The sequence below is a fragment of the Triticum aestivum genome, chromosome 7B (assembly GCF_018294505.1).
Source record: "Triticum aestivum cultivar Chinese Spring chromosome 7B, IWGSC CS RefSeq v2.1, whole genome shotgun sequence".
In the NCBI taxonomy this organism is placed as follows: Eukaryota; Viridiplantae; Streptophyta; class Magnoliopsida; order Poales; family Poaceae; genus Triticum; species Triticum aestivum.
Window position 1 is genome coordinate 29,347,427 of NC_057813.1, and position 25,010 is coordinate 29,372,436.

General features: G+C 48.5%; 1 protein-coding gene across 20 annotated transcripts; it reads left to right on the forward strand.

Moving 5' to 3' along the window:
* The first annotated feature begins 16,441 nt into the window (after window positions 1-16,441).
* Window positions 16,442-22,677, forward strand: LOC123162483 (uncharacterized). Of its 20 annotated transcripts, none has more exons than XR_006481299.1 (6): window positions 16,442-18,911; window positions 20,055-20,171; window positions 20,254-20,347; window positions 20,419-20,549; window positions 20,939-21,031; window positions 21,675-22,153. XR_006481299.1 is itself a non-coding variant. In XM_044580263.1 (2 exons), exon 1 carries the CDS (start codon window positions 16,518-16,520, stop codon window positions 17,727-17,729), a length of 1,212 nt encoding a protein of 403 aa, XP_044436198.1. In that variant the 5' UTR covers window positions 16,442-16,517; the 3' UTR covers window positions 17,730-17,748; window positions 21,675-22,153. The 20 variants fall into 20 exon arrangements, 1 of the variants encoding a protein (XP_044436198.1); XR_006481302.1 differs by having other exon boundaries at window positions 20,273-20,347; XR_006481297.1 differs by having other exon boundaries at window positions 20,254-20,549.
* Window positions 22,678-25,010: the final 2,333 nt, after the last annotated feature.

Genomic DNA, 25,010 nt, shown 5'->3' on the forward strand with positions numbered 1-25,010 from the left:
GGGTTTAGTCCTTAGAGACAGAATCAGAATCATCATACGCTAGCTTCTAGGGTTTAGCCTCTATGATCTCGTGGTAGATCAACTCTTGTAATACTCATATCATCAAGATCAATCAAGCAAGAAGTAGGGTTTTACCTCCATCGAGAGGGCCTGAACCTGGGTAAAACATCGTGTCCCTTGCCTCCTGTTACCATTAGCCTTAGATGCACAGATCGGGACCCCCTACCCGGGATCCGCCGGTTTTGACACCGACATTGGTGCTTTCACTGAGAGTTCCTCTATGTCGTCGCTGCAAGGCTCGATGGCTCCTTCAATCATCAACAACAACGCGGTCCAGGGTGAGACCTTTCTCCCCGGACAGATCTTCATGTTCGGCGGCTTCTCACTGCGGGCCAATTCACTTGGCCTTCTGGAGCAGATCGACAGCTACGCCCCTGGCCATCAGGTTAGGTTCAGAAACTTGAACTACACGGCCGATATCCATGGAGACTTGATATTCAACGGATTCGGACATACGCCAGGAGCGCTGAACAGTCACGACAAGCACGGCTTAGACCTGCTATCGGACAATACTCAGGATATCGCACCGGCGGGGGCTCCGGACCTAAATCTGGAGCAGATTGCGTCATCCGAGGACGGGTGGATGGACCCTGCCCCAGAGGGCGCACACTCATCGGCGGTAGAGCCGAACACAGACTTCACCCCCAAGGAAGCTTGTGTCCTAGGACCCCCGGACTTGTGTCCGGCTGTGGGTTCCAGTCCGCGCACCCCTGAGCCCGCCGAATCTAGTTGGGCTCCGGTAATGGAGTTCACCACTGTGGATATCTTCCAGCGCTCGCCCTTTGGCGACATGCGGAACTCATTAAAGTCTCTCTCCTTGACAGGAGACTCTTGGCCGAACTATGTCCGGCTCGAGTGGGAAGCAGGCGAAGAGGGAACTCGTTGCCCACCCACCACCCACTTCATTTCCACGGTCGACGATTTGACCGATGTGCTTGACTTCGACTCTGAAGACATCGACGGTGTGGACGATGATACATGAGATGAACAGGAACCACCGCCCACGGGGCACTGGACAGCCACCTCCTCATATGATATATATATATGGTGGACACTCCGAAAGAAACCAATGGCGATGAGGCAATGGAGGATAACCCCTCAAGGAAGAAAGCAAATCATGGGCGTCATGGGCGCCGCTCCAAGACCCGCCACAGCAATACCGGCACAGGAGACAAAAACAATCCGAATGGTGCCGAAGATGAATACAACCCCGATCAGCCTGCCTTTGAGCAGGCCGAACAGGAATACGGGCAGGTCAGCCCAGACGAACAGGTGACGGATGGGTACCCGGAGGAGGACAACTACATGCCCCCCTCCGAAGACGAGATTAGCCTCGGCGATGACGAATTCGGCGTGCCTGAGGACCCCGTAGAGCAGGAGTGCTTCAAGCACCGGCTTATGGCCACTGCAAGGAGCCTGAAAAAGAAGCAGCAGCAACTCCAAGCTGATCAAGATCTGCTCACAGACAGATGGACTGAAGTCCTGGCGGCCGAGGAATATGGACTTGAACGCCACACCAAAGGTTATCCAAAGCACAAGTGGCTACCTCAACTCGAGGATGAGCCTACCCTGCCAGCACAGGACGAGGCTGACCGGCCACCTCGTCGTCGGGATAAAATGGCGTATCAGCCCAAATACCAGCCCGCACCGCCACACCAATACACTACGGCCCGGGGCAATAGGCAAGACCCGTGAGACATATTGGACAACAAGGCAGGACAACCAAGATCGATCTACGGATCGCGGGGGCGTGCCCCAACACGTGACGATGATCGTCATACCGGATACACTATCAGCAAGTCCGGCCGGGCCGAACACAGCCAACTAGACTCATTTGAACTGCGTAGCCACATAGCCCGGCACAGAGGCGCCGCACACCCCCTCTGCTTCACTGAAGAAGTGATGGATCATGAATTCCCGGAAGGGTTTAAACCCGTAAACATCAAATCATACGATGGCACAACGGACCCCACAGTATGGATCGAAGATTTCCTTCTCCACATTCACATGGCCCGCGGTGACGATCTCCATGCCATCAAATATCTTCCCTTTAAGCTCAAAGGACCAGCCCGACACTGGCTAAATAGCCTACCGGCAAATTCCATCGGCAGTTGGGAAAACCTGGAGGACGCGTTCCTCGACAACTTCCAGGGCACATACGTGCGACCACCGGATGCTGATGACTTGAGTCACATTACCCAACAGCCCGGAGAGTCAGCCAGGAAATTCTGGACTCGGTTCTTAACTAAAAAGAACCAAATTGTCGATTGTCCAGACGCCGAAGCCTTGGCGGCCTTTAAGCATAATATCCACGACGAGTGGCTCGCCCGACACCTCGGCCAGGAAAAACCAAACTCTATGGCGGCCCTCACAACACTCATGACCCGCTTTTGCGCGGGCGAGGACAGTTGGTTGGCTCGCAGTAGCACCACGCCAATAAACTCTGGGACTTCAGATGCCCGCGACAATAACAGCAAGCCACGGCGCAACAGACATAAGCGTCAGAACAATGGCGACAACACTGAAGACACGACAGTCAACGCCGGATTCAGTGGCTCAAAATCCGGTCAGCGAAAAAAGCCGTTCAAAAGAAACAATCAGGGACCGTCAAGTCTGGACCGCATACTTGATCACTCGTGCCAAATTCATGGCACCCCGGATAAGCTAGCAAACCACACTAACAGAGACTGTTGGGTGTTCAAACAGGCTGGTAAAATAAATGCCGAAAAAAGGACAAGGGGCTGCACAACGACGATGACGAGGAGCCCCGACGTCCGAACACGGGGGGGGGGGCAGAAGAAATTTCCTCCCCAGATGAAAACGGTCAACATGATCTACGCCACCCACATTCCCAAACGGAAACGAAAGCGTGCACTGCGGGACGTCTATGCAATGGAGCCAGTCGCCCCAAAGTTCAACCCATGGTCAGCCTGTCGGATCACCTTCGATCGTAGGGATCATCCTACCAGCATCCGTCGCGGCGGTTCAGCCGCATTGGTCCTAGACCCAATCATCGACGGATTCCACCTCACGCGAGTCCTTATGGACGGCGGCAACAACATGAACCTGCTGTATCAGGACACAGTGCGCAAAATGGGCATCGACCCTTCAAGGATCAAGCCCACCAAAACCACCTTCAAAGGTGTAATTCCAGGAGTAGAGGCCTGCTGCACGGGCTCCATAACACTGGAAGTGGTCTTTGGATCTCCGGATAACTTCCGAAGCGAGGAGTTAATCTTTGATATCGTCCCTTTCCGTAGTGGCTATCATGCACTACTTGGACGAACCGCATTCGCTCGATTCAATGCGGTACCACACTAAGCATACCTCAAGCTCAAGATGCCAGGACCTCGCGGGGTTATAACAGTGAATGGAAACATGGACCGCTCTCTCCATACATAAGAGCATACTGCAGCCCACGCGGCAGAAGTACAAAGCAGCCTTCTCCGGCAAACCACCAATTCGGCGACAACAACCCCGAACACCGTCAAGCGAGTCCGGAGTACCCTGCAGCAGGATCGCCAGGCACGCCAAGAGCGTGACTAGCAGTCCGTCCTCCGCCCCAGCCCAATTCAGGCAGCATTCGTGTCGCGCGTACACAATTACGCACTCAAAATACCATGAGAACATGCGAAGGCGCAATAGTGATGCGGTCAACAATGCGGTTCAGCCGCAACATACTTTAACAACCCCCTTTATCTTTCAGCACCCTACTGTCGGGTAGCCTCTTCAGAGAGCCGGATCACCGGACTCCACACAGGAGGACCAAGGAGGCAGAAGGCTTTGCGCACAAAGGGAATACTCAGGTGGTATCTGTTAATGATCGTTATACCTGTTTTATATACCTACATGCGGCCCGCCCTTGGATAGGACATGTCAAATAGTCCTATTTTTTATTCTGCTTAACGCATCAATTGTACGCATACGCTCGGACGTATTGTCTTGCAATGGGAAACAATACATAGCGTCAGCTTATTATTCCTATCTTCACATTTTTCCTATAAATGTTTATTTAATATTGAATCCGTACATCTTGGTACGATCAGTTTGCCAGGGGCTTCTTATGGCACCCCATAATACGGCAAGATAAGTCTGAACACTTTCAACAGTGCGGCACCCCGAACTTACAGCATTATATGCATCAGCTCCGAATCATGTCTTGGGTCAATAGTTGGATTTGCCCAGCTCCCTTGTTTTGGTACCTTACATTCCGTTATATCGGCTAAGGTAGCGTAGGGAGAACTACTGCGATTGTGTCCCGGTTCTTCCGGATGAGCACCTCAGTAGAGAAAGCCGAAAACTGACTCGCATGATGCGGCGAGAGCTGGTCGCTGTTCGAGAGGTCTTAAAATCCTTAAAGATTTTTTCCGCTTTTGGCGAGGAATCGGCCTCGTCCGATTTAGGCGTATATAGCGCCCCAATTCGGCTCTCCGAATTCTAGGGGCTTCGCCGAAATTTAAAATTGTAGACTTCTATGGCTAAGTGAAAGTTATAAAGCCGCATAGTCCGATTGCCTTGTTCGCTGCGCCAAACACCTCCTTCAGGGACCAAACATTTGGATAAAGAGTGTTTTGGGTTTTCCATGAACACCCCAGTACTAGTTACGTGGGGGCGGAAGCCGACGACTGGCCTACTTTCAGAATCTTATAAACAGCCGCACAGAAGGTAATATTTTAAATCAACAAAGCGTTATATAGCACAAACAACTTCATTTTATATTACAAAAACGACAGGAGCACATTCACTCAAAGATCGTGTCCTTGGTACATTCATCGGCCATGAGGCGAGCGCCTTTCATAACACCATCATAATATTTCTCGGGATAGTGATGCACCTTGCCCTCCAGCGGTCCATCCTTCACCAGCTTCTCCGCATCCAGCTTGCCCCAATGCACCTTCGCACGGGCAAAGGCCCGGCGGGCACCCCCAATGCAAACGGATCACTTGATCACTTCAAGCCGCGGACAGGCATTTACCATCCGCTTTATCAGGCTGAAGTAGCTAGCGGGCAAGGGCTCACCAGGCCACATCCTGACTATGAAATCTTTCATAGCCACTTCGGCAGCCCTGTGGAGTTCAACCAATTGCTTCAATTGGTCGCTCAGAGGCATCGGGTGTTCGGCTTCAGCATACCGGGACCAGAACAGCTTCTCCGTTGAGATCCTCTCTTTGGCACGGTAGAACTCCGCGGCATCTGATATGCTGCTTGGCAGATCTGCGAATGCCCCTGGGGAGCTCCGAATTCGGGTAAGTAAAAGAAACGCCTCCTCCACATGCTTGCTTTGCATAAAGAAGGTCTTACCCGCCGCTATCTTCTTGGCCGCCTGGATTTCCTGCTGGGCCTTTTCGGCTTCGGCCTTGGCGTCTTTCATGCTCAAAAGGGCCTTCGCAAGTTCAGACTCCTTGATCTTGAAGTCACGCTCCAAGGACTCGAACTTCTTGCCGAGCTCCTGGAGCTCTTGCTGTACCTCGCCCACCCTAGCATTTTGCTTTTCACGCTCAATGCGCTCCATGGCTGCTTTGTTTTCGGCCTCGGATAGCGCTTTCTTTAGGGACGCCACTTCGGTCGTGGCCCCTATTACACAATCATGACGCTTTTTTGTTAGCGTCACCAATTTTTTCTATTCTTTGTATGTGAACGGGGTATTGCTCACCTTTGTTCTCTTCGAGCTGCCTCTTCGTGAGGCTGAGCTCTCCTTGGGCCTGCTCAAGGTCCCGTTTGAGTCCGGCGACCTCTGCTGTGCGGGCAGCAGCAGCAAGCAGCACCGCCTACTTATTCACATAGACACGTACTATTAGACTCCTGCGGTTTAGAATTGACCCTCCGTTTGGCTTTTCTTTCCGAACACCGAACAGAGTATCAGGGGCTACTGTCTATCAGGTGATAATTTCTCACACTTTTGATTACTTACCTCAAAGCCTGTCAGCAAGCTGGTGCATGCTTCGGTCAATCCGCTCTTGGCAGACTGAACCTTCTGAATCATCGCACTCATAAGAGTACGGTGCTCTTCATCCATGGAAGCGTCGCGAAGCACTTCCAGCAGACTATCCGGCGCCTCTGGTGCAACGGAAGTCATCGGCATGGTCGGCTCGCCCTCCTTAGCGAGGGGCTGCCTGCCCGAATCCGGAACTCTTGGAGGTTCCGGCACAGTGTCCGGCTGAGAGCCCAACTTGCTGCGGCTCTCGTCGGCATAATCCGAGGGGATCTTACGCCCCGTATGCCCGGCGTCTGGGATTTCGCCTTGGGGCGTTTCCAGAGTCGCCTCCCCCTGCTCTGGGACCCTTTGGGAAAACACCTTCGTGTCATCCGCAGGCCGAGGGGAAGTGGCCGTCGGGAGTGAATTCATTGCCAAATCGCTCAAAGACCCATCCGAAGCGGATACCTCGGGATGGGTCCTGGCCGGACTGCATATACGTGTTCGGTGTTATAACAAACTGTTAAGCTAAGTCGCACTGAAAGTATTGCAGAGTGCGGATACTTACGATCTCACCAGGGGCTTGCCCCTGGGTAGCCACTCCTCCTCGCTGTAGGCGGCGGTTGCGGAGTGGTCCGGAGGGAGGGTCTGTCCCTTCTTGGACCCTTAGGCCTCCCCGGTAAGGGTGGCCTTCCTCTTCTTCCCCCCTTCGTTTTTAGGGAGAGGGTTTTCCTCCTCTCCCTCCTCCTCCTCCTCATCGTCGTTGGAGGAATGCGCCCTGGTGTCTGCGGACGATGAGTCCGGCACCACATTGCACCAGAAACTTCTTTTGGTCCCCGTGGCCATCTTCTTGGCCTTCTTCTCCGGCACCTCGTAGGGTGCCGGAGCCAACATCTCCGTCAGGAGTTCGTCTGCTGGGTCCTCAGGCAACGGAGCCGGACAGTCGATCCGCTCCGCCGTAGCCACATATGCCTATCAAAATTAGCACAGCAGGCTAAGCTTCTCCCACAAATATACTGGGGAAAGTCGCATCTTGAAATGTAGAATGCTTACCGCGTTGGCTTGGCGCCTAGCGCTAAGTCCGCGGTCCTTAGAGATGGGGGGAGGAACCTCGCTGGCCTTGAACAACACCTTCCAGGCGTCTTTGTGCGTCGTGTCAAAAAGCTCTTGCAGTGTCTGGTGTTGGGCCGCGTCAAACTCCCACAGGTTGAATGCCCGTCTCTGACACGGGAGAATCCAGCGGAATAACATGACCTGGATCACATTGACCAGTTTGATACTCTTGGTTATCATGTTTTGGACGCAGTTCTGGAGTCCGGTCAGCTCCTCAGATGCGCCCCAGGCCAGGCCCTTCCTCTTCCAGGAAGTGAGCCACACAGGGATGCCGGATCGAAATTCGGGGGCCGCCGCCCAATTGGCATTGTGCGGCTCAGTGATATAGAACCACCCCGATTGCCACCCCTTCACGGTCTCCGCGAAGGAACCTTCAAGCCAGGTGACATTGGGCATTTTGCCCACCATGGCGCCACCACACTCCACCTGTTGGCCGACCACTATCTTCGGCTTTACGTTGAAGATCTTCAACCACAGGCCAAAATGGGGCCTGATGCGGAGAAAGGCCTCGCACACGACGATAAACGCCGAGATGTTGAGGATGAACTTAGGGGCCAAATCATGAAAATCCAGCCCGTAGTAGAACATGAGCCCACGGACGAATGGGTGGAGGGGGAATCCCAGTCCGCGGACAAAGTGGGCGAGGAACATGACCCTCTCGTGGGGTTCCGGAGTCGGAATTATCTGCCCTGTCTCTGGTAGCCGATGCGCAATATCTGCGGCCAAGTATCCGGCTGCCCGGAGCTTCGTAATATGCTCCTCCTTGAAGGTGGAGGCCACCCACTTGCCTCCAGCTCCGGACATGTTTGGCTGTGCGGAGAAAGAACTAGGGCGCTGGAGCTCGAGGGGGCAAGAATGGGTAAGCAAAGAAGGAAGAAGGCGTGGGTAAAAATGGAGAATCCTTATCCCTTTATAGAGGCGACGAAAACGGTGCGCCTCCCCACTTGCCCGTTGAAAATCGCTTATTTCCCAAGAGCCACGATTGACGGCGCGGTTGGGTTACCCATACCCGTATTGATGGGAATCCCGTAATAAGGGGACATATCTCTGCTTCAACAAGACGTGCCGAGGAAACCGCCTCGCAATATGCGTTGTGGCTGGTTGTGGGGAAACGGTTCAAATAATGACTCGACCGTAGTGTCATGTCACGTTGTCTGAAGTTGTCAGCAGATTACATTTGTGGAATATCGTTCTCTCTATGGTGGTATGTGAAGATCGTCTTACAGATCCGGACACGATTCAAGTGTTCGGTAATTACTTTGGAGTATTCGGAGATGGAACCCGCCTTGCAATGCCGAAGACAAACTGCGCGCCGGACTCATTGTCATTGAAGCCTGGTTCAGGGGCTACTGAGGGAGTCCTGGATTAGGGGGTATCCGCACAGCCGGACTATATACTTTGGTCGGACTGTTAGGACGTGAATATACAAGACTCAAGACTTCGTCCCGTGTACGGATGGGACTCTCCTTTGCGTGGAAGACAAGCTTGGCGATCTAGATATTAGATTTCCTTCTTTGTAACCGACTCTGTGTAAACCCTAGCCCCATCCGGTGTCTATATAAACCGGATGGTTTAGTCCTTAGAGACAGAATCATAATCATCATAGGCTAGCTTCTAGGGTTTAGCCTCTACGATCTCGTGGTAGATCAACTCTTGTAATACTCATATCATCAAGATCAATCAAGCAGGAAGTAGGGTTTTACCTCCATCGAGAGGGCCCGAACCTAGGTAAAACATCGTGTCCCTTGCCTCCTGTTACCATTAGCCTTACACGCACAGATCGGGACCCCCTACCCGAGATCCGCCGGTTTTGACACCGACAGGTAGAGTATTCAACCCAAACTTATTGATTCGACACAAGGGGAGCCAAAGAATATTCTCAAGTATTAGCAGTTGAGTTGTCAATTCAACCACACCTGGATAACTTAGTATCTGCAGCAAAGTATTTAGTAGCAAAGTAGTATGATAGTAACGGTAACAGTGGCAAAAGTAATGATAGTAGTTTTGTACTAGTTGTAACCGTAGCAACGGTAAAGTAAAATAAGCAAAGCACAATATGTGAAAAGCTTGTAGGCATTGGATCAGTGATGGATAATTATGTCAGATGCGATTCCTCATGTAATAGTTATAACATAGGGTGACACAGAACTAGCTTCAATTCATCAATGTAATGTAGGCATGTATTCCGAATATAGTCATACGTGCTTATGGAAAAGAACTTGCATGGCATCTTTTGTCCTACCCTCCCGTGGCAGCGGGGTCCTAGTGAAAACTAAGGGATATTAAGGCCTCCTTTTAATAGAGTACCGGACCAAAGCATTAACACATAGTGAATACATGAACTCCTCAAATTACGGTCATCACCGAGAAGTATCCTGGTTATTGTCACTTCGGGGTTGTCAGATCATAACACATAATAGGTGACTATAGACTTGCAAGATAGGATCAAGAACTCACATATATTCATGAAAATATAATAGGTTCAGATCTGAAATCATGGCACTCGGGCCCTACTGACAAGCATTAAGCATAGCAAAGTCATAGCAACATCAATCTCAGAACATAGTGGATACTAGGGATCAAACCCTAATAAAACTAACTTGATTACATGGTAAATCTCATCCAACCCACCATCGTCCAGCAAGCCTATGATGGAATTACTCACGCACGGTGGTGAGCATCATGAAATCGGTGATGGAGGATGGTTGATGATGACGACGGCGACGAACCCCCCTCTCCGGAGCCCCGAACGGACTCCAGATCAGCCCTCCCGAGAGAGATTAGGGCTTGGCGGTGGCTCCGTATCGTAAAATGCGATGAAACTTTCTCTTTGATTTTTTTTCTCCACGAAAGCAAATATATGAAGTTGGAGTTGAGGTCGGTGGACGTCCAGGGGGCCCATGAGGCAGGGGGCGCGCCCAGGGGAGGGGGGGGGGGCGCCCCACCCTCGTGGATAGGGTGTGGGCCCCCTAAAGCTATTTCTTTCGCCAACATTTTTTATTAATTCTGGAAAGTTGCTCCATGGATTTTCAGGTCATTCCGAGAACTTCTATTTCTGCACAAAAATAACATCATGGCAATTCTGCTGAAAACAGCGTCAGTCCGGGTTAGTTTCATTCAAATCATGCAAGTTAGAGTCCAAAACAAGGGCAAAAGTGTTTGGAAAAGTAGATACGACGGAGACGTCTCAAGACGGATCGCCGCTGCGGTCGCCGAACCGCCCTCGGCCACCCCTTCTATCACTAATGCACGACATTGGGGCTCGCTTTCGGTGTCTACGCGCGCCGCAAAAGGCTGCCGGATGAGAGGAATTTGTTGCCGAAGGGGTAGGGATTTGCGGCCGAGGCGATAGGGGAAACGAAGGCGCAAACCCTAAAATCCGCCGGTTCCGGTATATATTGCGGATTTGTGGGCGGTTTACGGGCCTCCCGTAATTTTTGAATGGACCGGGCCGTTATTACCGGACCTGTTCGGGTCGAGGGGGGAGGGTTGCGCGCACAGTAAATCCGTCGCAAAAACACAACCCAGCGAGTTTTATTGTGATCTGCTAGAGATGCTCTGATACAATTGTACATGGCCGCTTTGTCAGGGGAACTTCGGGGCGGCGCTGCATGGGCGGTCAGACTTCCAGCACGGCATCGCCATGGACACAAATCGATGGGAAATCTGCACAAGCTAATTCAGCATCCTCTTAGACATCACTCAGAGAAAATCCATCAGCTTCCGAGAATCAACAAACGATGCTGACTCATTGCATCAAGTAGTACTAACCAATGTTAAGACAGATGCAGTACCGAAAAAACGACGGAGTAAAGAGATCTTCCCGAAATCGATTGGTGGTAGAGAATCAAAACTCACATACGTCAGAGTCAAGAAATCAACAGACATATGTCTATATATAAGGCGATGGGGCATTCATCGGCAATGTTTCAACGGCGAGATCTCTTATTTCGAGTCACTGCAAAACTAGAGTAGAAAACAACTGTAAAAAGATAGGTACTAGCATCCGTTGTTGGTAGGGGAGGTGAAACGAGGAGGAGGAGTCACGAACGATGCCGAGACTTTTGATGACGGCGGCGTCTCTATGCACGTACTCCCTCCGTTCCAAATTACTCGTCGTGGTTTTAGTTCAAATTTGAAATGGAGGGAGTACCTGGCTACGTGCTTGCTGTGTCCGGCCGCTCCCGTCCTGCCAGTGGCGGTGCCAGGAGTTCAGTCATGTGTAGTCAATTCAAATTTGTGTTATCATATGTACGTATTTATTATTTTTTCTGCATGATATGTAATTATTGTATGACGTTCTGGTCAAAAAGTTGTGTAGTCATTTGACTACACTGCTAATGCATAGCTTCGCCACTGTGTCCTGCCTCCCCGCTCCCTCCTTGCAGCATAACTGCACCATGTTTGTTGTGTCCCTAGACTGACTCGGCGTCAACACCGTTGGCGCCTTATACGTCTCGGCCCTGTGTTTCCCTGTGTAGGGGACGCTGATCGGTCCAGAGCGATGGCCAAGGCTGGCGTTGGCGGCGGAGCTGCAAGACGGAGGGGAGCCGGCTGTTGGGCGACGATTAAGGCTGACACGAGAGGCAAGAAAACCCGGGGCGGGCCGAATTTCTACATGAGGCCTTGTTCGTTTAATCCTCCTCCCAAAGGGATTGGAGAGGATTTTGGTTTGTAGGGGATCTAACACTACTAGGGAAAAGCCTATACACATAATCTTATCAGCAGCGCGCTTTAAAATAAGGCGCTGCTGCTAATTAGCAGTAGCGTGCTCAGGGGTAACTCGCTGCTGAAACAAATATAGCAGTAGCGCGCCCGCTCAAAGACGCGCTACTGCTATAATTCCCACGAGGCCGCCGCGAGGCTAGTTATAGCAGCAACGCGTCATAACGACGGGCGCTACTGCTACATAGCATAGTAGTAGCGCATTTCTCCAATAAGCGCTACTGTTAAGTTTACTACAAAAATTTAGTCCCACCTCGCTCCGTGAAGAGAGTTTCTACCACCTTAAATATGTTACTTCTCAAACTTTGACAAGCACTTGGTCTTCATTAAACTCTATGTGTAGAATTTGTGGCTGCAATATGAGTCTTCACCTGTTCCTAAACCGGTGAGGACTCATATTGACAAATCAGATTGTACACAAAAAGATCGTTGATGATCAATGTATTTTTGATATATCAAACAAAGTCTATTTTTACATGCTGACACATAGCAGTAGCGCTTTATTGTGAAAGGCGCTGCTGCTAGATAGCTTAGCAGTAGCGTCTTTTACTACAACGCGCTACTGCTAAGCCATTCATCTCCCACCCCCCATCTCCAGAATCCGATCCACTCACACAGTCACACACTAGCTCACTGGATCCCCTCTCAATCCCCCGTGCCGGTCCACCCCCGTCGCCCCTCCTTCGTCTGCGCCCCCGTCACCTCCTCCTCCTTGCTGGACTCGGTACCGGCCTCCTCCTCCGTCCTCCCTCTCCACTCGCCGCTGGCCGGACCCTCCTCGCTCCGCCTTCCTCCTCCGTCCTCCCTCCACTAGCCGCGCCGGCTGGCCCCTCCTCGCTCCGCCTTCCTCCTCCATCCTACTCTCTTCTCCCTCCTCGAGTCGCCCCTCCTTCTCCCTCCTGCCCGCTACATTTTGATTTAGTAGCTAGGCTAGTTCATATGCAACATTTTGACTTAGTTGATTTAGTAGGCTAGTTGATTTGGTTGACTTAGACCATTTTGATTTAGTTGATTTAGTAGGCTAGTTCATTTAGTTGATTTAGTTGACTTAGAACATTTTGATTTAGTTGATTTAGTAGGCTAGTTCATTTAGTTGATTTAGTTGACTTAGAACATTTTGATTTAGTTGATTTAGTAGGCTAGTTCATTTAGTTGATTTAGAACATTTTGATTTAGTTGATTTAGTAGGCTAGTTGATTTAGTTGATTTAGAACATTTTGATTTAGTTGATTTAGTTGACTTAGAACATTTCGATTTAGTTCATTTAGTAGGTAGTTCATATGCAACATTTTGATTTAGTTGATATGATTTAGTTGATTTAGTAGGCTAGTTGATTTAGTTGACTTAGAACATTTTGATTTAGTTGATTTAGTAGGCTAGTTGATTTAGTTGATTTAGAACATTTTGATTTAGTTGATTTAGTTGACTTAGAACATTTTAATTTAGTTGATTTAGTAGGCTAGTTGATTTAGTTGATTTAGAACATTTTGATTTAGTTGATTTAGTAGGCTAGTTGATTTAGTTGACTTAGAACATTTTGATTTAGTTGCGGATAATTATCATAAGAGATTCCCACCATATCATAAGATTCGCGTTCTTGAAAATCGGCACTTCTCCAAATCCAGAAGACAGACGTTTAGTAGGCTAGTTGATTTAGTTGACTTAGAACATTTTGATTTAGTTGATTTAGTAGGCTAGTTGGTTTAGTTGACTTAGAACATTTTGATTTAGTTGATTTAGTAGGCTAGTTGGTTTAGTTGACTTAGAACATTTTGATTTAGTTGATTTAGTAGGCTAGTTGATTTAGTTGACTTAGAACATTTTGATTTAGTTGATTTAGTAGGCTAGTTGATTTAGTTGACTTAGAACATTTTGATTTAGTTGATTTAGTAGGCTAGTTGATTTAGTTGACTTAGAACATTTTGATTTAGTTGATCGTTAATCCTTTGCTCATATTGCTTTAGGAAAAATGGCGCCACCACCATCACCACTATGTCGACTGTGCAAGTCAGGATGCGCCAGTAGCCTTGCAACTGGCAAGTTGTTCAGCATCTACTTCCAGCCGAGTTTTCGTCATGCGGCGGTAAAAAATTAGATGAAATATAATAACTATTTTATTTTTAGTGTTGGCATTACTGCATTGTGTCATTTTGCTTCTTTTACACAGATCGTCCCATGCAATGTGAGGTTGAAATTCAACAAGCTGACAGGAGACACTGTGACATTTGAGGCTCCTGGGGGGCTGTACACTATGGAGGTCGAGAAAGGACGTAATATGTCGCGGATTGGAGGAGATGGATGGGCCCGTTTCGTCGCTCGCATGCGTCTTACTGGTGGTGAGTTGATCAGCTTCTCCTTCCGAGCAGAAAGACCCAAGCTAGCTGTCATTTATCTCAACCTGGTGGAAGATGATGAAGATGATGAAGATGATGAAGATGATGAAGATAATGAGGACCCACTCGATGAAGATGATGAGGACCCACTTCATGAAGCCATCATAGCTCAAAGAACAAGGCTGAGTAAGGAGGAGGTGTCCAACCTGTGGGACATAATTCCGCCATGTGCTGACTTTGTCGGGGTGCCATTCGTGACTCGCTTGACAAATTAGCATGGTTGATCGACATGATATGGTATGTTATACTTACAAATGCAAATTATCCGATGAATTACCTTGTGTACAGTCCAATGATATGGTATGTTGTGTGGAATCTAGTCGATGATATGTTTTAGTGTAGAGTTCGATCACATGCTTATTAGTGTAGAATCTAAGGGAACTATTAATAGTGTAGATAATCCATATGTACTTATTTGCGAGGCTATTTATTAATCGATATGTTTTTCTTATTCAGAAATTGGCAAAGAGCATATCTGTGAGTTATGGTATCGAGCCTGATGAAGAAGGCTCAGCTGGACTACGCCTTACTGCAAGGGGCTCCGTCACAACCTGTACTTACCGCGTGGACACAGACGGTCGCACACACTTAAATTCGGTTGGGTGGAAGAAATTCCTCGATGGCAAGAATCTTTGTGTTGGACAGGCCATCCTAATTACTATCAGGAACACCAATCGCCCAGGCTTGAGGATGATGATTGTCTTCGACATCATCTAGAACTACATATGTGTGTGGCTATATCATCTAGAACTACATATGTGTGTGTGGCTATATCATCTAGAACTACATATGATGATCGTCGTCGATATCATCTAGAACTACATATGATGATGGCCGTTGATATGACCTTGTACTGCTTGAGGATGCATGTTGACTATGCATGAAATTGTTATCTAGTACTCCCTTCGTTCCAAATTACTCGTCGTGGTTTGAACTAAAACCACGACGAGTAATATGGAACGAAGGGAATACTACCTAGTAATGGTTTATGAATTGATATCTACTAGCAGTACCTAGTATCTAGTATCTGAAAGGGAAACTGAAATGGAAAGGGGTAATGGGAAAATGATGAAAGATATAGCAGTAGCGAGGGATGGCGAAATCGCTACAACTAGATAATAGTAGCGCGTTCTTAAAAAGCGCTGCTGATATCGTCAACAGTAGTAGCGCGGGTAAGGGCCGCACTACTACTATGAGTTAGTTGTAGCGCCTTATTAGTAGCGCGGCCACCCGCGCTGCTGCTAGCCTCAAAACCCGCGCTACTACTAGAATTTTCCCTCGTAGTGTAATCCCCCTCAACCCCTGCCATTCCCCTTCAAAAACCACCTCAACCGAACAAGGCCTGAAGGAGATCATGTGTACGCCCGCTTGGAAAGGCAATGGGATCAAAGAAATCCATTTGTTAAGAAAAGTTCCTAAAAATAATTTGATACCCATGCCCGCATCAAAAGACAAAAGCGATCAACGAAATCCATCTATCAAGACAAGGGAAGTTATGATCTGTTAAGATTTTTGCAAGTTACTTGTTTAAAGGGAAGGTTGAGAAATCGATATGAAAACCCGAAAGGTGGGGTTCAGCTGGAAAAAGAAAGATGAAAATGTGAAATGGAGAAAAAATCAGCGTAGAGGGGGTAATGGAAGGTGAGGCAAAATTAAACTGATGGGATGTGGCTTTTGTGATGATGGGGCGGGATTAATCAGGGTTGAGGAGACACTTCCACCTCCTCTTTAGGAGTAAAGATTAATAGTACAAATGCATTCTGGTATTGTATTAGCACACTGTAATTATGTTACCATGAAATTAAACTCAGTATTTGAGGTGAAAGAAACATATCGTGGTGTATGTACTCGCGAGCTAATATGCTCTTGAATGAGCAGTAATTTAAAAAAAAAAAGAATAGTAATTTTTTAATAAAATTCTGAAGTTTTTGTGGCAAACTTTATGGAATATTTGAAGTGCTTGCAAAGTTTCATCAAGAAATCACATTCATGAAAGTTGTGGAACAATAAAATCGATGCTCTAAAAATGATATTTTTGAACGCCTTTTGAAGCACTGATTTAAAAAAAAAACGCCACGACTTTCATCAATGTGATTTCATGACGAAGTTTAACAAGCACTCCAAACATTCCTTAAAGTTTGCCACAAAAATATTTCAATTTTTCTGAACCTTTTTATTTTACTGTTGACATTTTCGTTGACGGGACTTTTTTTTGGACGCTCCGCTCTCCGGATTTTATTCATTTCTTCCTCCGCCTTCAGTCTCCTCCTATCCACCTCTAGCCTCGCGCGACCTGCCCACGCTCGCCGGCCATGCCGCCGCCACTCTCCTTCCTCCACCCACCTCCCAACCCGCCAGTCCTCCATCCCTCCCCCTTCAACCACCGCGCCCCCCACCGCATCTCCCTCCGCGCCGATCCCCCACTCCGAGCGGCAGCGGCCGAGAACCCGTACTCGGCGGCGCCCACCGCGGCGGACGTCGAGATGTTCCGCGGCGGGGACGGCGTGTGGACGGCGCGGAGCCCGACGGTGGTGGTGCTGTGGGACCTCGACAACAAGCCCCCGCGCGGGCCGCCCTTCGAGGCGGCCACCTCCCTCCGCGAGGCGGCCTCCCTCCTCGGCCGCGTCGACTCCGTCTCCGCCTTCGCCAACCGCCACGCCTTCACCCACCTCCCCGCCTGGGTCTCCGCCGACCGCCGCGAGCGCCGCGCCCTCGACCGCGCCGAGCGCACGGGCGCCGCCGCCCCGCCCGTCCCCTACTCCTGCGCCGTCTGCGGCCGCCGCTTCCCCACCCGCCCCGACCTCGCCCGCCACTTCCGCCAGCTCCACGAGCGCGAGCGCAACAAGAAGCTCGGCCGCCTCCGCTCCCTCAAGGGCAAGAAGCGCCAGAAGTTCCGCGAGCGCTACATCTCCAACAACACCAAGTACCAGGATGCCGCGCGAGAGCTCCTCACCCCAAAGGTCGGCTACGGTCTCGATTCCGAGCTCCGGCGCGCCGGCGTCCATGTCCGCACCGTCCCGGACAAGCCGCAGGCTGCGGACCAAGCGCTCAAACGCCAGGTGAAGCACGCCATCGCCTGCGGCGTCGACTGGGTCGTGCTCGTCTCCGATGACTCCGACTTCACCGACACGGTGCGTAACGCACGCGCTGCCGCCCTGAGGATGGTCGTGGTTGGGGATGGGTGCCGCGCGCTCGGGAAGGTTGCTGATATTTGGCTGCCTTGGGACAGCGTGCAAAACGGGGAGGTTGATGAGGAGATGATGCGGAGTGGGAAGGTTCCAGAGTTTAGATACGAAGAGCACGATGAGCAAGATGATGATGATGAGTTCATAGTGGATTGGGATACGAATGAATTGGATGATGTTGTTGATGACATTGTTACAAGCAGGACCAAAGTGTTTGGTGCTACAAAAATGTCTGCATTTGCCGAAGAGGACATTGTTGATGGTATATTGGGGCTTCGACATAAGGAGGATGACATGCTTTGGAGTAGCGACGACGAGGATGAGGATGGTTATCTGTGATATTTACACGGATTGGCAGGTAACAATTGGATATGTGCGCGTATTACTTTTGCTTTCAGTGGATATACCATGCCCAATTGGCTCTCTAGATAACCACTGTAGGGTTAGTAGCAAGATATTGAGTGTTGCACGCAGTTTGCTTCAGCCTGTACCTACACCTGTACGAGGTGCACATATGTTAACAAATATTCCTTTTCATTTTTCAGACTCATGTTATCTGCGTTGTTAATATACAGTGATTGCACTGGTTCATCACAACACCTTTCTGAATGTTAGGACCAACAATTCAGTCCCACTGCCCAATTTTGCCAACTTGGTGACACCTCAATTCTCAGACTTGCTAGGCAGCAGGTTCTGTGAGGCGCCAGGAGGGAAGTCTCCCTACCGCAGTGATCAATTGATCAACAAGACAATATCACTGGCATGTGTCCTTGGGTTCATGTTATTTCTACATCACAATCTGCCTCCTGAACTAACTTCACCCCAAGCTTGATTGCTTTCCTCAGTGCTGTGCTGCATGCAACTAGTCAGTAATTTCAGTATCTGTCGTTTACTCGTTCAGCTGTTGCCACTTCAATTTTTCCTGTTTTGTCTTCAATGATCATTCATTCACCTTTATAAAGAGAGCATCATCACCCAACCTTCTTCAGTTGGTATCCATTTGTCTGGCAAGTAAACAGTACCTGTAACTTAACCCCTTGCTAATCTACTAATTTGAAATATCATAGTTCCTTTTTGCCACTTCCATCTTGTCACCTCCATAAGCAACACTGTCTGTTCACCATATTCATAAAAACCCTCCTCGATGTTCATCATGTCAGCATTTTTCAGTCTCTAAAAGTCTCTCTCTGCAGTTGTTCTCGAACCAATGTCATCTGCTAAGCCATCTACTACTTTTCCGCAATTGATCTCCTTGATTTCTGTGACTATTTTATATTGCCAATACTCTGTAGCTTTGCAGAATTATTATGCGAGGGTAAGGCTGTCTAGAAATTCCCTTCCCCAGACCCCACCTTGTGTGGGAGCTTTCAGCACTGGATGCACCACAGGTAATATCTGCATTTTCTGAAGAGGACATTGTTGATGTTATGTTGGGGCTTCGACTGAAGGAGCATGACATGCTTTGGAGTAGTGACGATGAGGATGAGGACAGTTATTTGTGAGATTCACATGGATTGGCAGGTAAACAATTAGACATGTGTGCACATTTCTTTTGCTTTCGATGCATATACTGTACTGTGGCTTGTTCATCCTGTTAGAAATTTAGGGTTTGTGGTCTACCCCTTATTCCTCTGCGCTTATCCGTGGTGCCGCTCACAATTCGCATATCTGAGGCTAGGGGGTAGGGACCTTCTTATACTGTTTTTCCAAAGAGTCCACCTCTTATACAGATAAGATTCCTAGTCTTTTCCACTAGTTTCCGGGATAGAGTCCAGATCAAATTACCAACCACAATCATATTTGTCTGTTAACGGATTCTACCCGTTATGTCCCCGGAGCACGCGCTTGTGAGCAACGTGCCATAATAGAGTGTAAATTCCTCTAATTATGTAGATCAACATTAGGGCTGAAATCTAATTATACGATCTAGCTCCTTCCAATCATCAGTGTATCCGGGTACTCTTTCCAATATAAATAGTATATTGTATTCCACCGATAATCGACCAGCTTTCTTAAGTATATAAAACTTAAGTACGTTCCAGCAAGTAACAATTCCATGCTAAACATGTAAAACAATTCCATGTACAAATATATGTATAATTCCATAACGAGGTATTCCGAATATTTAACAATTTTAAGTAATTTGAATATAGTTGCAGGACACATAATTCCAACAGATCCTGTAGAAACTGATGCAGGGTTAGTAATAAGATGTTGAGCGTTGCGAGCATTTCGCTTCAGGCTTTAGCTACGCCTGTACTGTTTGCCACAGTCTTTGCAGATATTTGTATGACCAAGTAGTTAAGTCATTATCAGCAATTCGGTTGCACTGCTCAATTTCACCAATTTGGCGACACCTCAATTCTCAGACCTGCTAGGCAGCAGATTTTGTTCGGCGCTAGGAGGGGCCTGGCGCAGTGGTGAAGTACTCCCCACTTGTGCCAAGAGGTCCTGGGTTCGACGCCACCTCCCTGCACTGCAGGGTGCAGCTTCTAGCACTGGGTCTGTCCTTTTTGGAGAGAATTCTCCATACCACAACCATCAACAAGACAGTCCCATTGGCATGAGTCCTTGAATTATTGTCACTCCAACAGCAGTCTGACTCCTGAACTAACTTTAGTACCTCAAACTTGATCGCTTTCCTCAGTACTACTCTGCATGCAGGTATCTCTTGTTTCTTCACTTCAGTTGTTGGCACTTCGATTTTTCCTGTTTGGTCTCGGACGATCATTCATCCACCTTAATTAAAATAAAGAGACCAGCATTACCAACCTTCTTCAGGTGATATTCTTTCTTTGGCAAGTAAACAGTACTTGTAACTTAACCCCTAGCTAATCCGCTGAACTAAACACCGTAGCTTCAGCTGTCCTTTTTTTTGTCAGTTCCATCTTGCCACCTCCATAAGCAAAACTGTCTGTTCATCACATTTCATGGAAACCCTCCTCTATGATCATCAGGTCAGCATTGTTCAGCCTCTGAGTTTCTTACCAGGCCACCTCTCACAAAAATATGTACAACATGTCGGCAGCCATTTCCAATTTCAGTCGGAAAAGGCAGTCTGGTGTTTGGGGTACTATAGGTGATCAAGTGGTGCTATCATATTACAGGGGGCTTTACACAAAGTTCCGTTACAATTAATGCGTGTCTTCGAGATTTCCTGTGAGCACAAACACCACAAGTCATTCAGTCTTATGGTTCTTCATTATCTACATATGGTCTTTTTTTTTTCTTAGGTGCTCTTTTGTCTGGGCCTTCACTTTATGTTTTTATTTGGCAACTGTGTTTATCGGCAAGAATTCATTCAGTCTATCATTTGTGCTCATAACAAATAAATGTTTCTCCTGCTAGCCAGTCTAGAGCCTTGAGCATGATACAAGGAACCCATTACCTTTATGGTGGAATTGCCACAACATAGGCATCCTTGCTATTTTTTTAGAACGCATGCTTATAATTGATTGGAGCAGTGTTGTAATGGAATATATGTTCGCAATACATGTTCTATTTGTGAGTGGGGGGGAAATGGCTAACTTGAGGTACAAATTTTGCAGCATACTGAGCTTAGGAGCACGTGCATTGTTCAGGGGCTGTACAAATTCTTCGATGTCTTATGTTCAAGAAGTTTCAAATACCATTGAGAAACAGTAGGTTACTCAAATCGTTTTTTTTTCATGAAGTTTTAAATGCTACTCCCTCCATCCGAAAATACTTGTCGGAGGAATGGATGTATCTAGACGCAATTTAGTTCTAGATACACCAATTTTCATCCACTTCTCCGACAAGTATTTTCGGACGGAGGGGGTACGTATTTGAAAAATGGAAAACAGAAAGGAAGGGCCAGGATACTTATTTTAGAACTGCAATTCTGTTGAACCCAGAAACATGATTAAAATAACTATATTAACATATGCTCAAATCTTGTCTTATTTGTATGAGAATTGTTTTGCTTGGAGTCATTTAAAATTTGAAAACCAAATAACCCTCATTTAGAGATGGATTTAATCCAGTGAAAAATTATGTGCCTCGGTGACAACAGAACGCCTAGTGCTTAATCATGCTAGGCGTGTGCTTAGGCGAGATAGGCGCTAGGCAAAGGGAAAATGCACGATTAACACCTGGCGCTTTTGTTTCATTGATTTAACCGGCCTTTTTCTCCCTGCCAAACTCTTTTTGCTAATGAGTACTCCAGCATTCTATAATGTGTGTCTGGTGGTACTGATTGTTGTGTAGAGAAAAGTTCAGTTAGGCCATAAGATCCTTCACTCACTCGCTTATTTTGCTTTTCAGGATCGTTGGTTCCGGAAAGACCACCGAATTCAAATCATCAGAACAGCCATCGCCTGACATTCATGATGCAATTTGTGGATAGCAATCACCCCGCTAATGCAGCCGCTGGAACCGAAAGAGAGAACTTCATAGTTGGAGAAAATCTTAACCAGGACAGAACAGAAAGTGCACCCTCGAGGCAGTCTGAAAGGAACAGAAAACAGTGTACACGTGGACGGCGGGCTGGTGCTGGGTTGCAAAGATGCTAATTGAAGAGCGTCTGAAAGGCTGGCAATGGCATGTCCTGCAAAGGGTGGGTTTGCAATGCGGCATGGTGTGCTGAGAACATTGCTAAAATTGTGGATGCACTGTCATGGATGTGTACCTTGAAGATTAGCCTGAAACTGTTAATGCAGCGAGTCAAAGACACGATCACTGCCCGCCTGCTGTTTACAGACATGTTATAATGTTGTCCAGATGAACTTGTGTTCTCTCCGTTCTTTCTGCATTATGCATGTGCTGTAAGTTTCTGAGGAAAGATGTATATGCAGTTGCTTTTTTTTTTTTTTTTGCCTCCAGGGGGTACATGCAGATGCAGTTGCTTGACTGAAGTGCGCGCCTCTTTGTAGGGCCTGGTGACCAATGGCTGTGCTCATAAGGACCAAGCAGGTTTAGGCAGCCTGAAGCAGCAGTGGAAAAAAAAGGAAAATCAATGATCTTCCAGGGGTTGATTGACACTTTGACAGTAGTTCCAGCCTTCCAGGGGTTCTTACCCATTAGGGCCACAGTGCAAGCAAAGCCTGGAACTGGAAGGCGTCACGCCAGCGATACCGGCCAATCGCCAGTGGGGCGATGGTTGCTAGTACCAGCACAAGAAAATACGGCGTCCTGGGTAATGGGAATGAATGATTAGTCCATGTTTGCAGCTGTAGGAGAACACGCACCATGAACAGTACGAGAATCCAGCGCCTGACGGTGCACCTGACCTTTTTTATTTTTTGAATAAGACGGCGCACCTGGTTTCCTTGCGGTACGGCAATACCTGCGGGTTGGGATGGGGACCTGTTTCCTGATTAATGACCAGGAGCACCCTGAATGGTCCCTGCTGAACCTACCGTAGATAGCCAGAGCGAGGTTATCCACCGACCGGGCACCGAGTTCTGCATGACGGAGAATTTACGTTGGCCACGCTAGGGTTTCTCCTGCCTCCTACGGGTGTCACCATCGGTCTACCTCGTCTACCGTTTTTCATGTTGTTTTTATAGTTTTGTTAGGGTCTATGCACTGCTCGGAGAGGCTGAGGCCTCAAGATGGAATAAGGTTCTATCTTCCTAGCCCTGTTTTGATGGTGTTTCTAACATCGTCGAAGGGCATGTTGAGGTTTTTCTCGGGCGGAACTCGCTGGATTTGGTTGGCGTTTGTCTTCGGTGAATCCGCGCGCATTCTGTTTTCGTCCATCTATATCCGTGTGTCTATAGGTTGGATCCTTTGGATTCTTTTCATTGGGATGGTTATTATTCTAATGCGTTGGTCCTACGAGGCCTTAACATGACAACCTCTTGACTGCCTACTACAACAAGGTTTGTCTGGCTTCAATGAGAGATGGGCGAAGACGGCGGTGTGCCTTCGGCTCGCTCTAGTTGTTGCAGTCGTCGTTACGTGATCTATGCACCTGGGTTTATTTTGTTACTTTTGGTGTTCTTTGTACTATCCTGACAGTAGATAAATAGATAGGAAGTTTTCGTCGCAAAAGGAAAAATTCATATGCAGCTGAAGCAAAGAACTTTTAATACGCAGAATTACTTTATATTTCTTTTAGGGTTCGCTGAGTCCACTATATATCTGATGTCAGATTTTTTTACCATGTAAATCAACCATTTTTCATGGCAAATTATGTTTTTCGATGATGGCAAGTTTAGTTGACGAGTATGACATGTCTTAGTTTATTTTTTTTATCAAAAAATTGCCGTGCTCGCAAAAACAATTTCCAATCATCATGCCAATATAAATTGCCATGAAAAATGTCTGTCATGACTAAATAGTGTTTTTGTATACTTTTACTCGTCGAATATGGAATGAATAAACAAACCTTCACAAAGCAAAGTAGTAGGATCATTTACAAGTAACGAAAGCACTACATCGGGTGATCAGGTGCCGAATCCATCCAGATAGAAGGAGAAGAAAACTTAACTACCATAACGAGTTCATGAACTACTTTATTACTCTTCCTATTACAACTACTATCATAAACCAAAGGATATTTTGCAAGAGAACTACTAGCCGTTGACCCGAAATTTTCATCGACGAGGTAGGTAAACGGCAGCACCAGCAACCGGAAACCTCGAACGTTCTACTTACCCGAAGCGGGGCGGAAAATATCTTGTCCGACCGACCGACGTAGCGTCAAACACCCGAAATTCGTCTCCTCCCGAAGAAGCTACTAGAAGAAACGACTCGTCATCACCAGTAAACCACTCGTCACTGCTACTAGCCGGTGGGTCGGTCGGTCGCTCGCCGCCTCACAGTCAGAGTCCGTCACCCGGCGGGCGGGCCGGCCACCGTCCAACGGCAGCCGCTCAAGCAATAAACAACCCCCGGGCCGGGACAAACCAAACCGTTCGCCCAAAGTTGACGAGGCAGGCGGCGACGAATCGCCCGGGCCTCACCCGCATAGGCAGGCGCCATTCCACCACCAACCCAAACAAACCGAGACGAGAGAGTGGATGGATAGCAACGCCGTCGCGGTCGCCGTCTTTGTCGGGGACCCCAGCGGCGCGACACGGCCCCGCGCGGGCGCCACCTCGCCACCGTGCCGTATCCCGGCCGTGAGCCTCCCCTCGTCGGCGCCCCCCGCGCCCGTCCACGTGGCCGCCGCTCTCCGGCCGCGACCGATCCAGCAGAGTTCCAGGCTGCCTTCTCGCCCGGTTTATGCCTGGTAGGGTACGAGGCCGCGACGCGATGGGCATGGAGGGGGTTGGCCCGTGCCGTCCGACGCGACGCCACACGTGGCCGCCGCCGCGGGCCGACATGGAGATCCACGGCGTTCGTTCACCTCTACTAGCTGCCTAGACTTTCTCGCTCGTTAGACGGTGGTGGGGCCGGGCGCACGCGACCGGCTAGCGCTGCCTAGCGCGGCGCGCCACGGCGCGTACCACCGTGCGTCGGGTCGTCTCGCGAGGATATTTGCGATCGACTCATCGAGGCTCGTGCTGTCAATCACGACAGCTTATTAGCGTGCGTGTGTGCATGATTTCGTGGAGCGCAACAGCTCAGACCTTGTCAATTAGCTCGATCACGGTCAGAATCTTGTTGCGTGGCGTGGGTATCCCCAAGTCGCAGTGACAGTTCGTACACATC

What these genes read in the sequence shown, in the direction of transcription:
- LOC123162483 (XM_044580263.1), top strand. Translation starts at nt 16,518, where the DNA reads ATGCCGCCGCCACTCTCCTTCCTCCACCCACCTCCCAACCCGCCAGTC.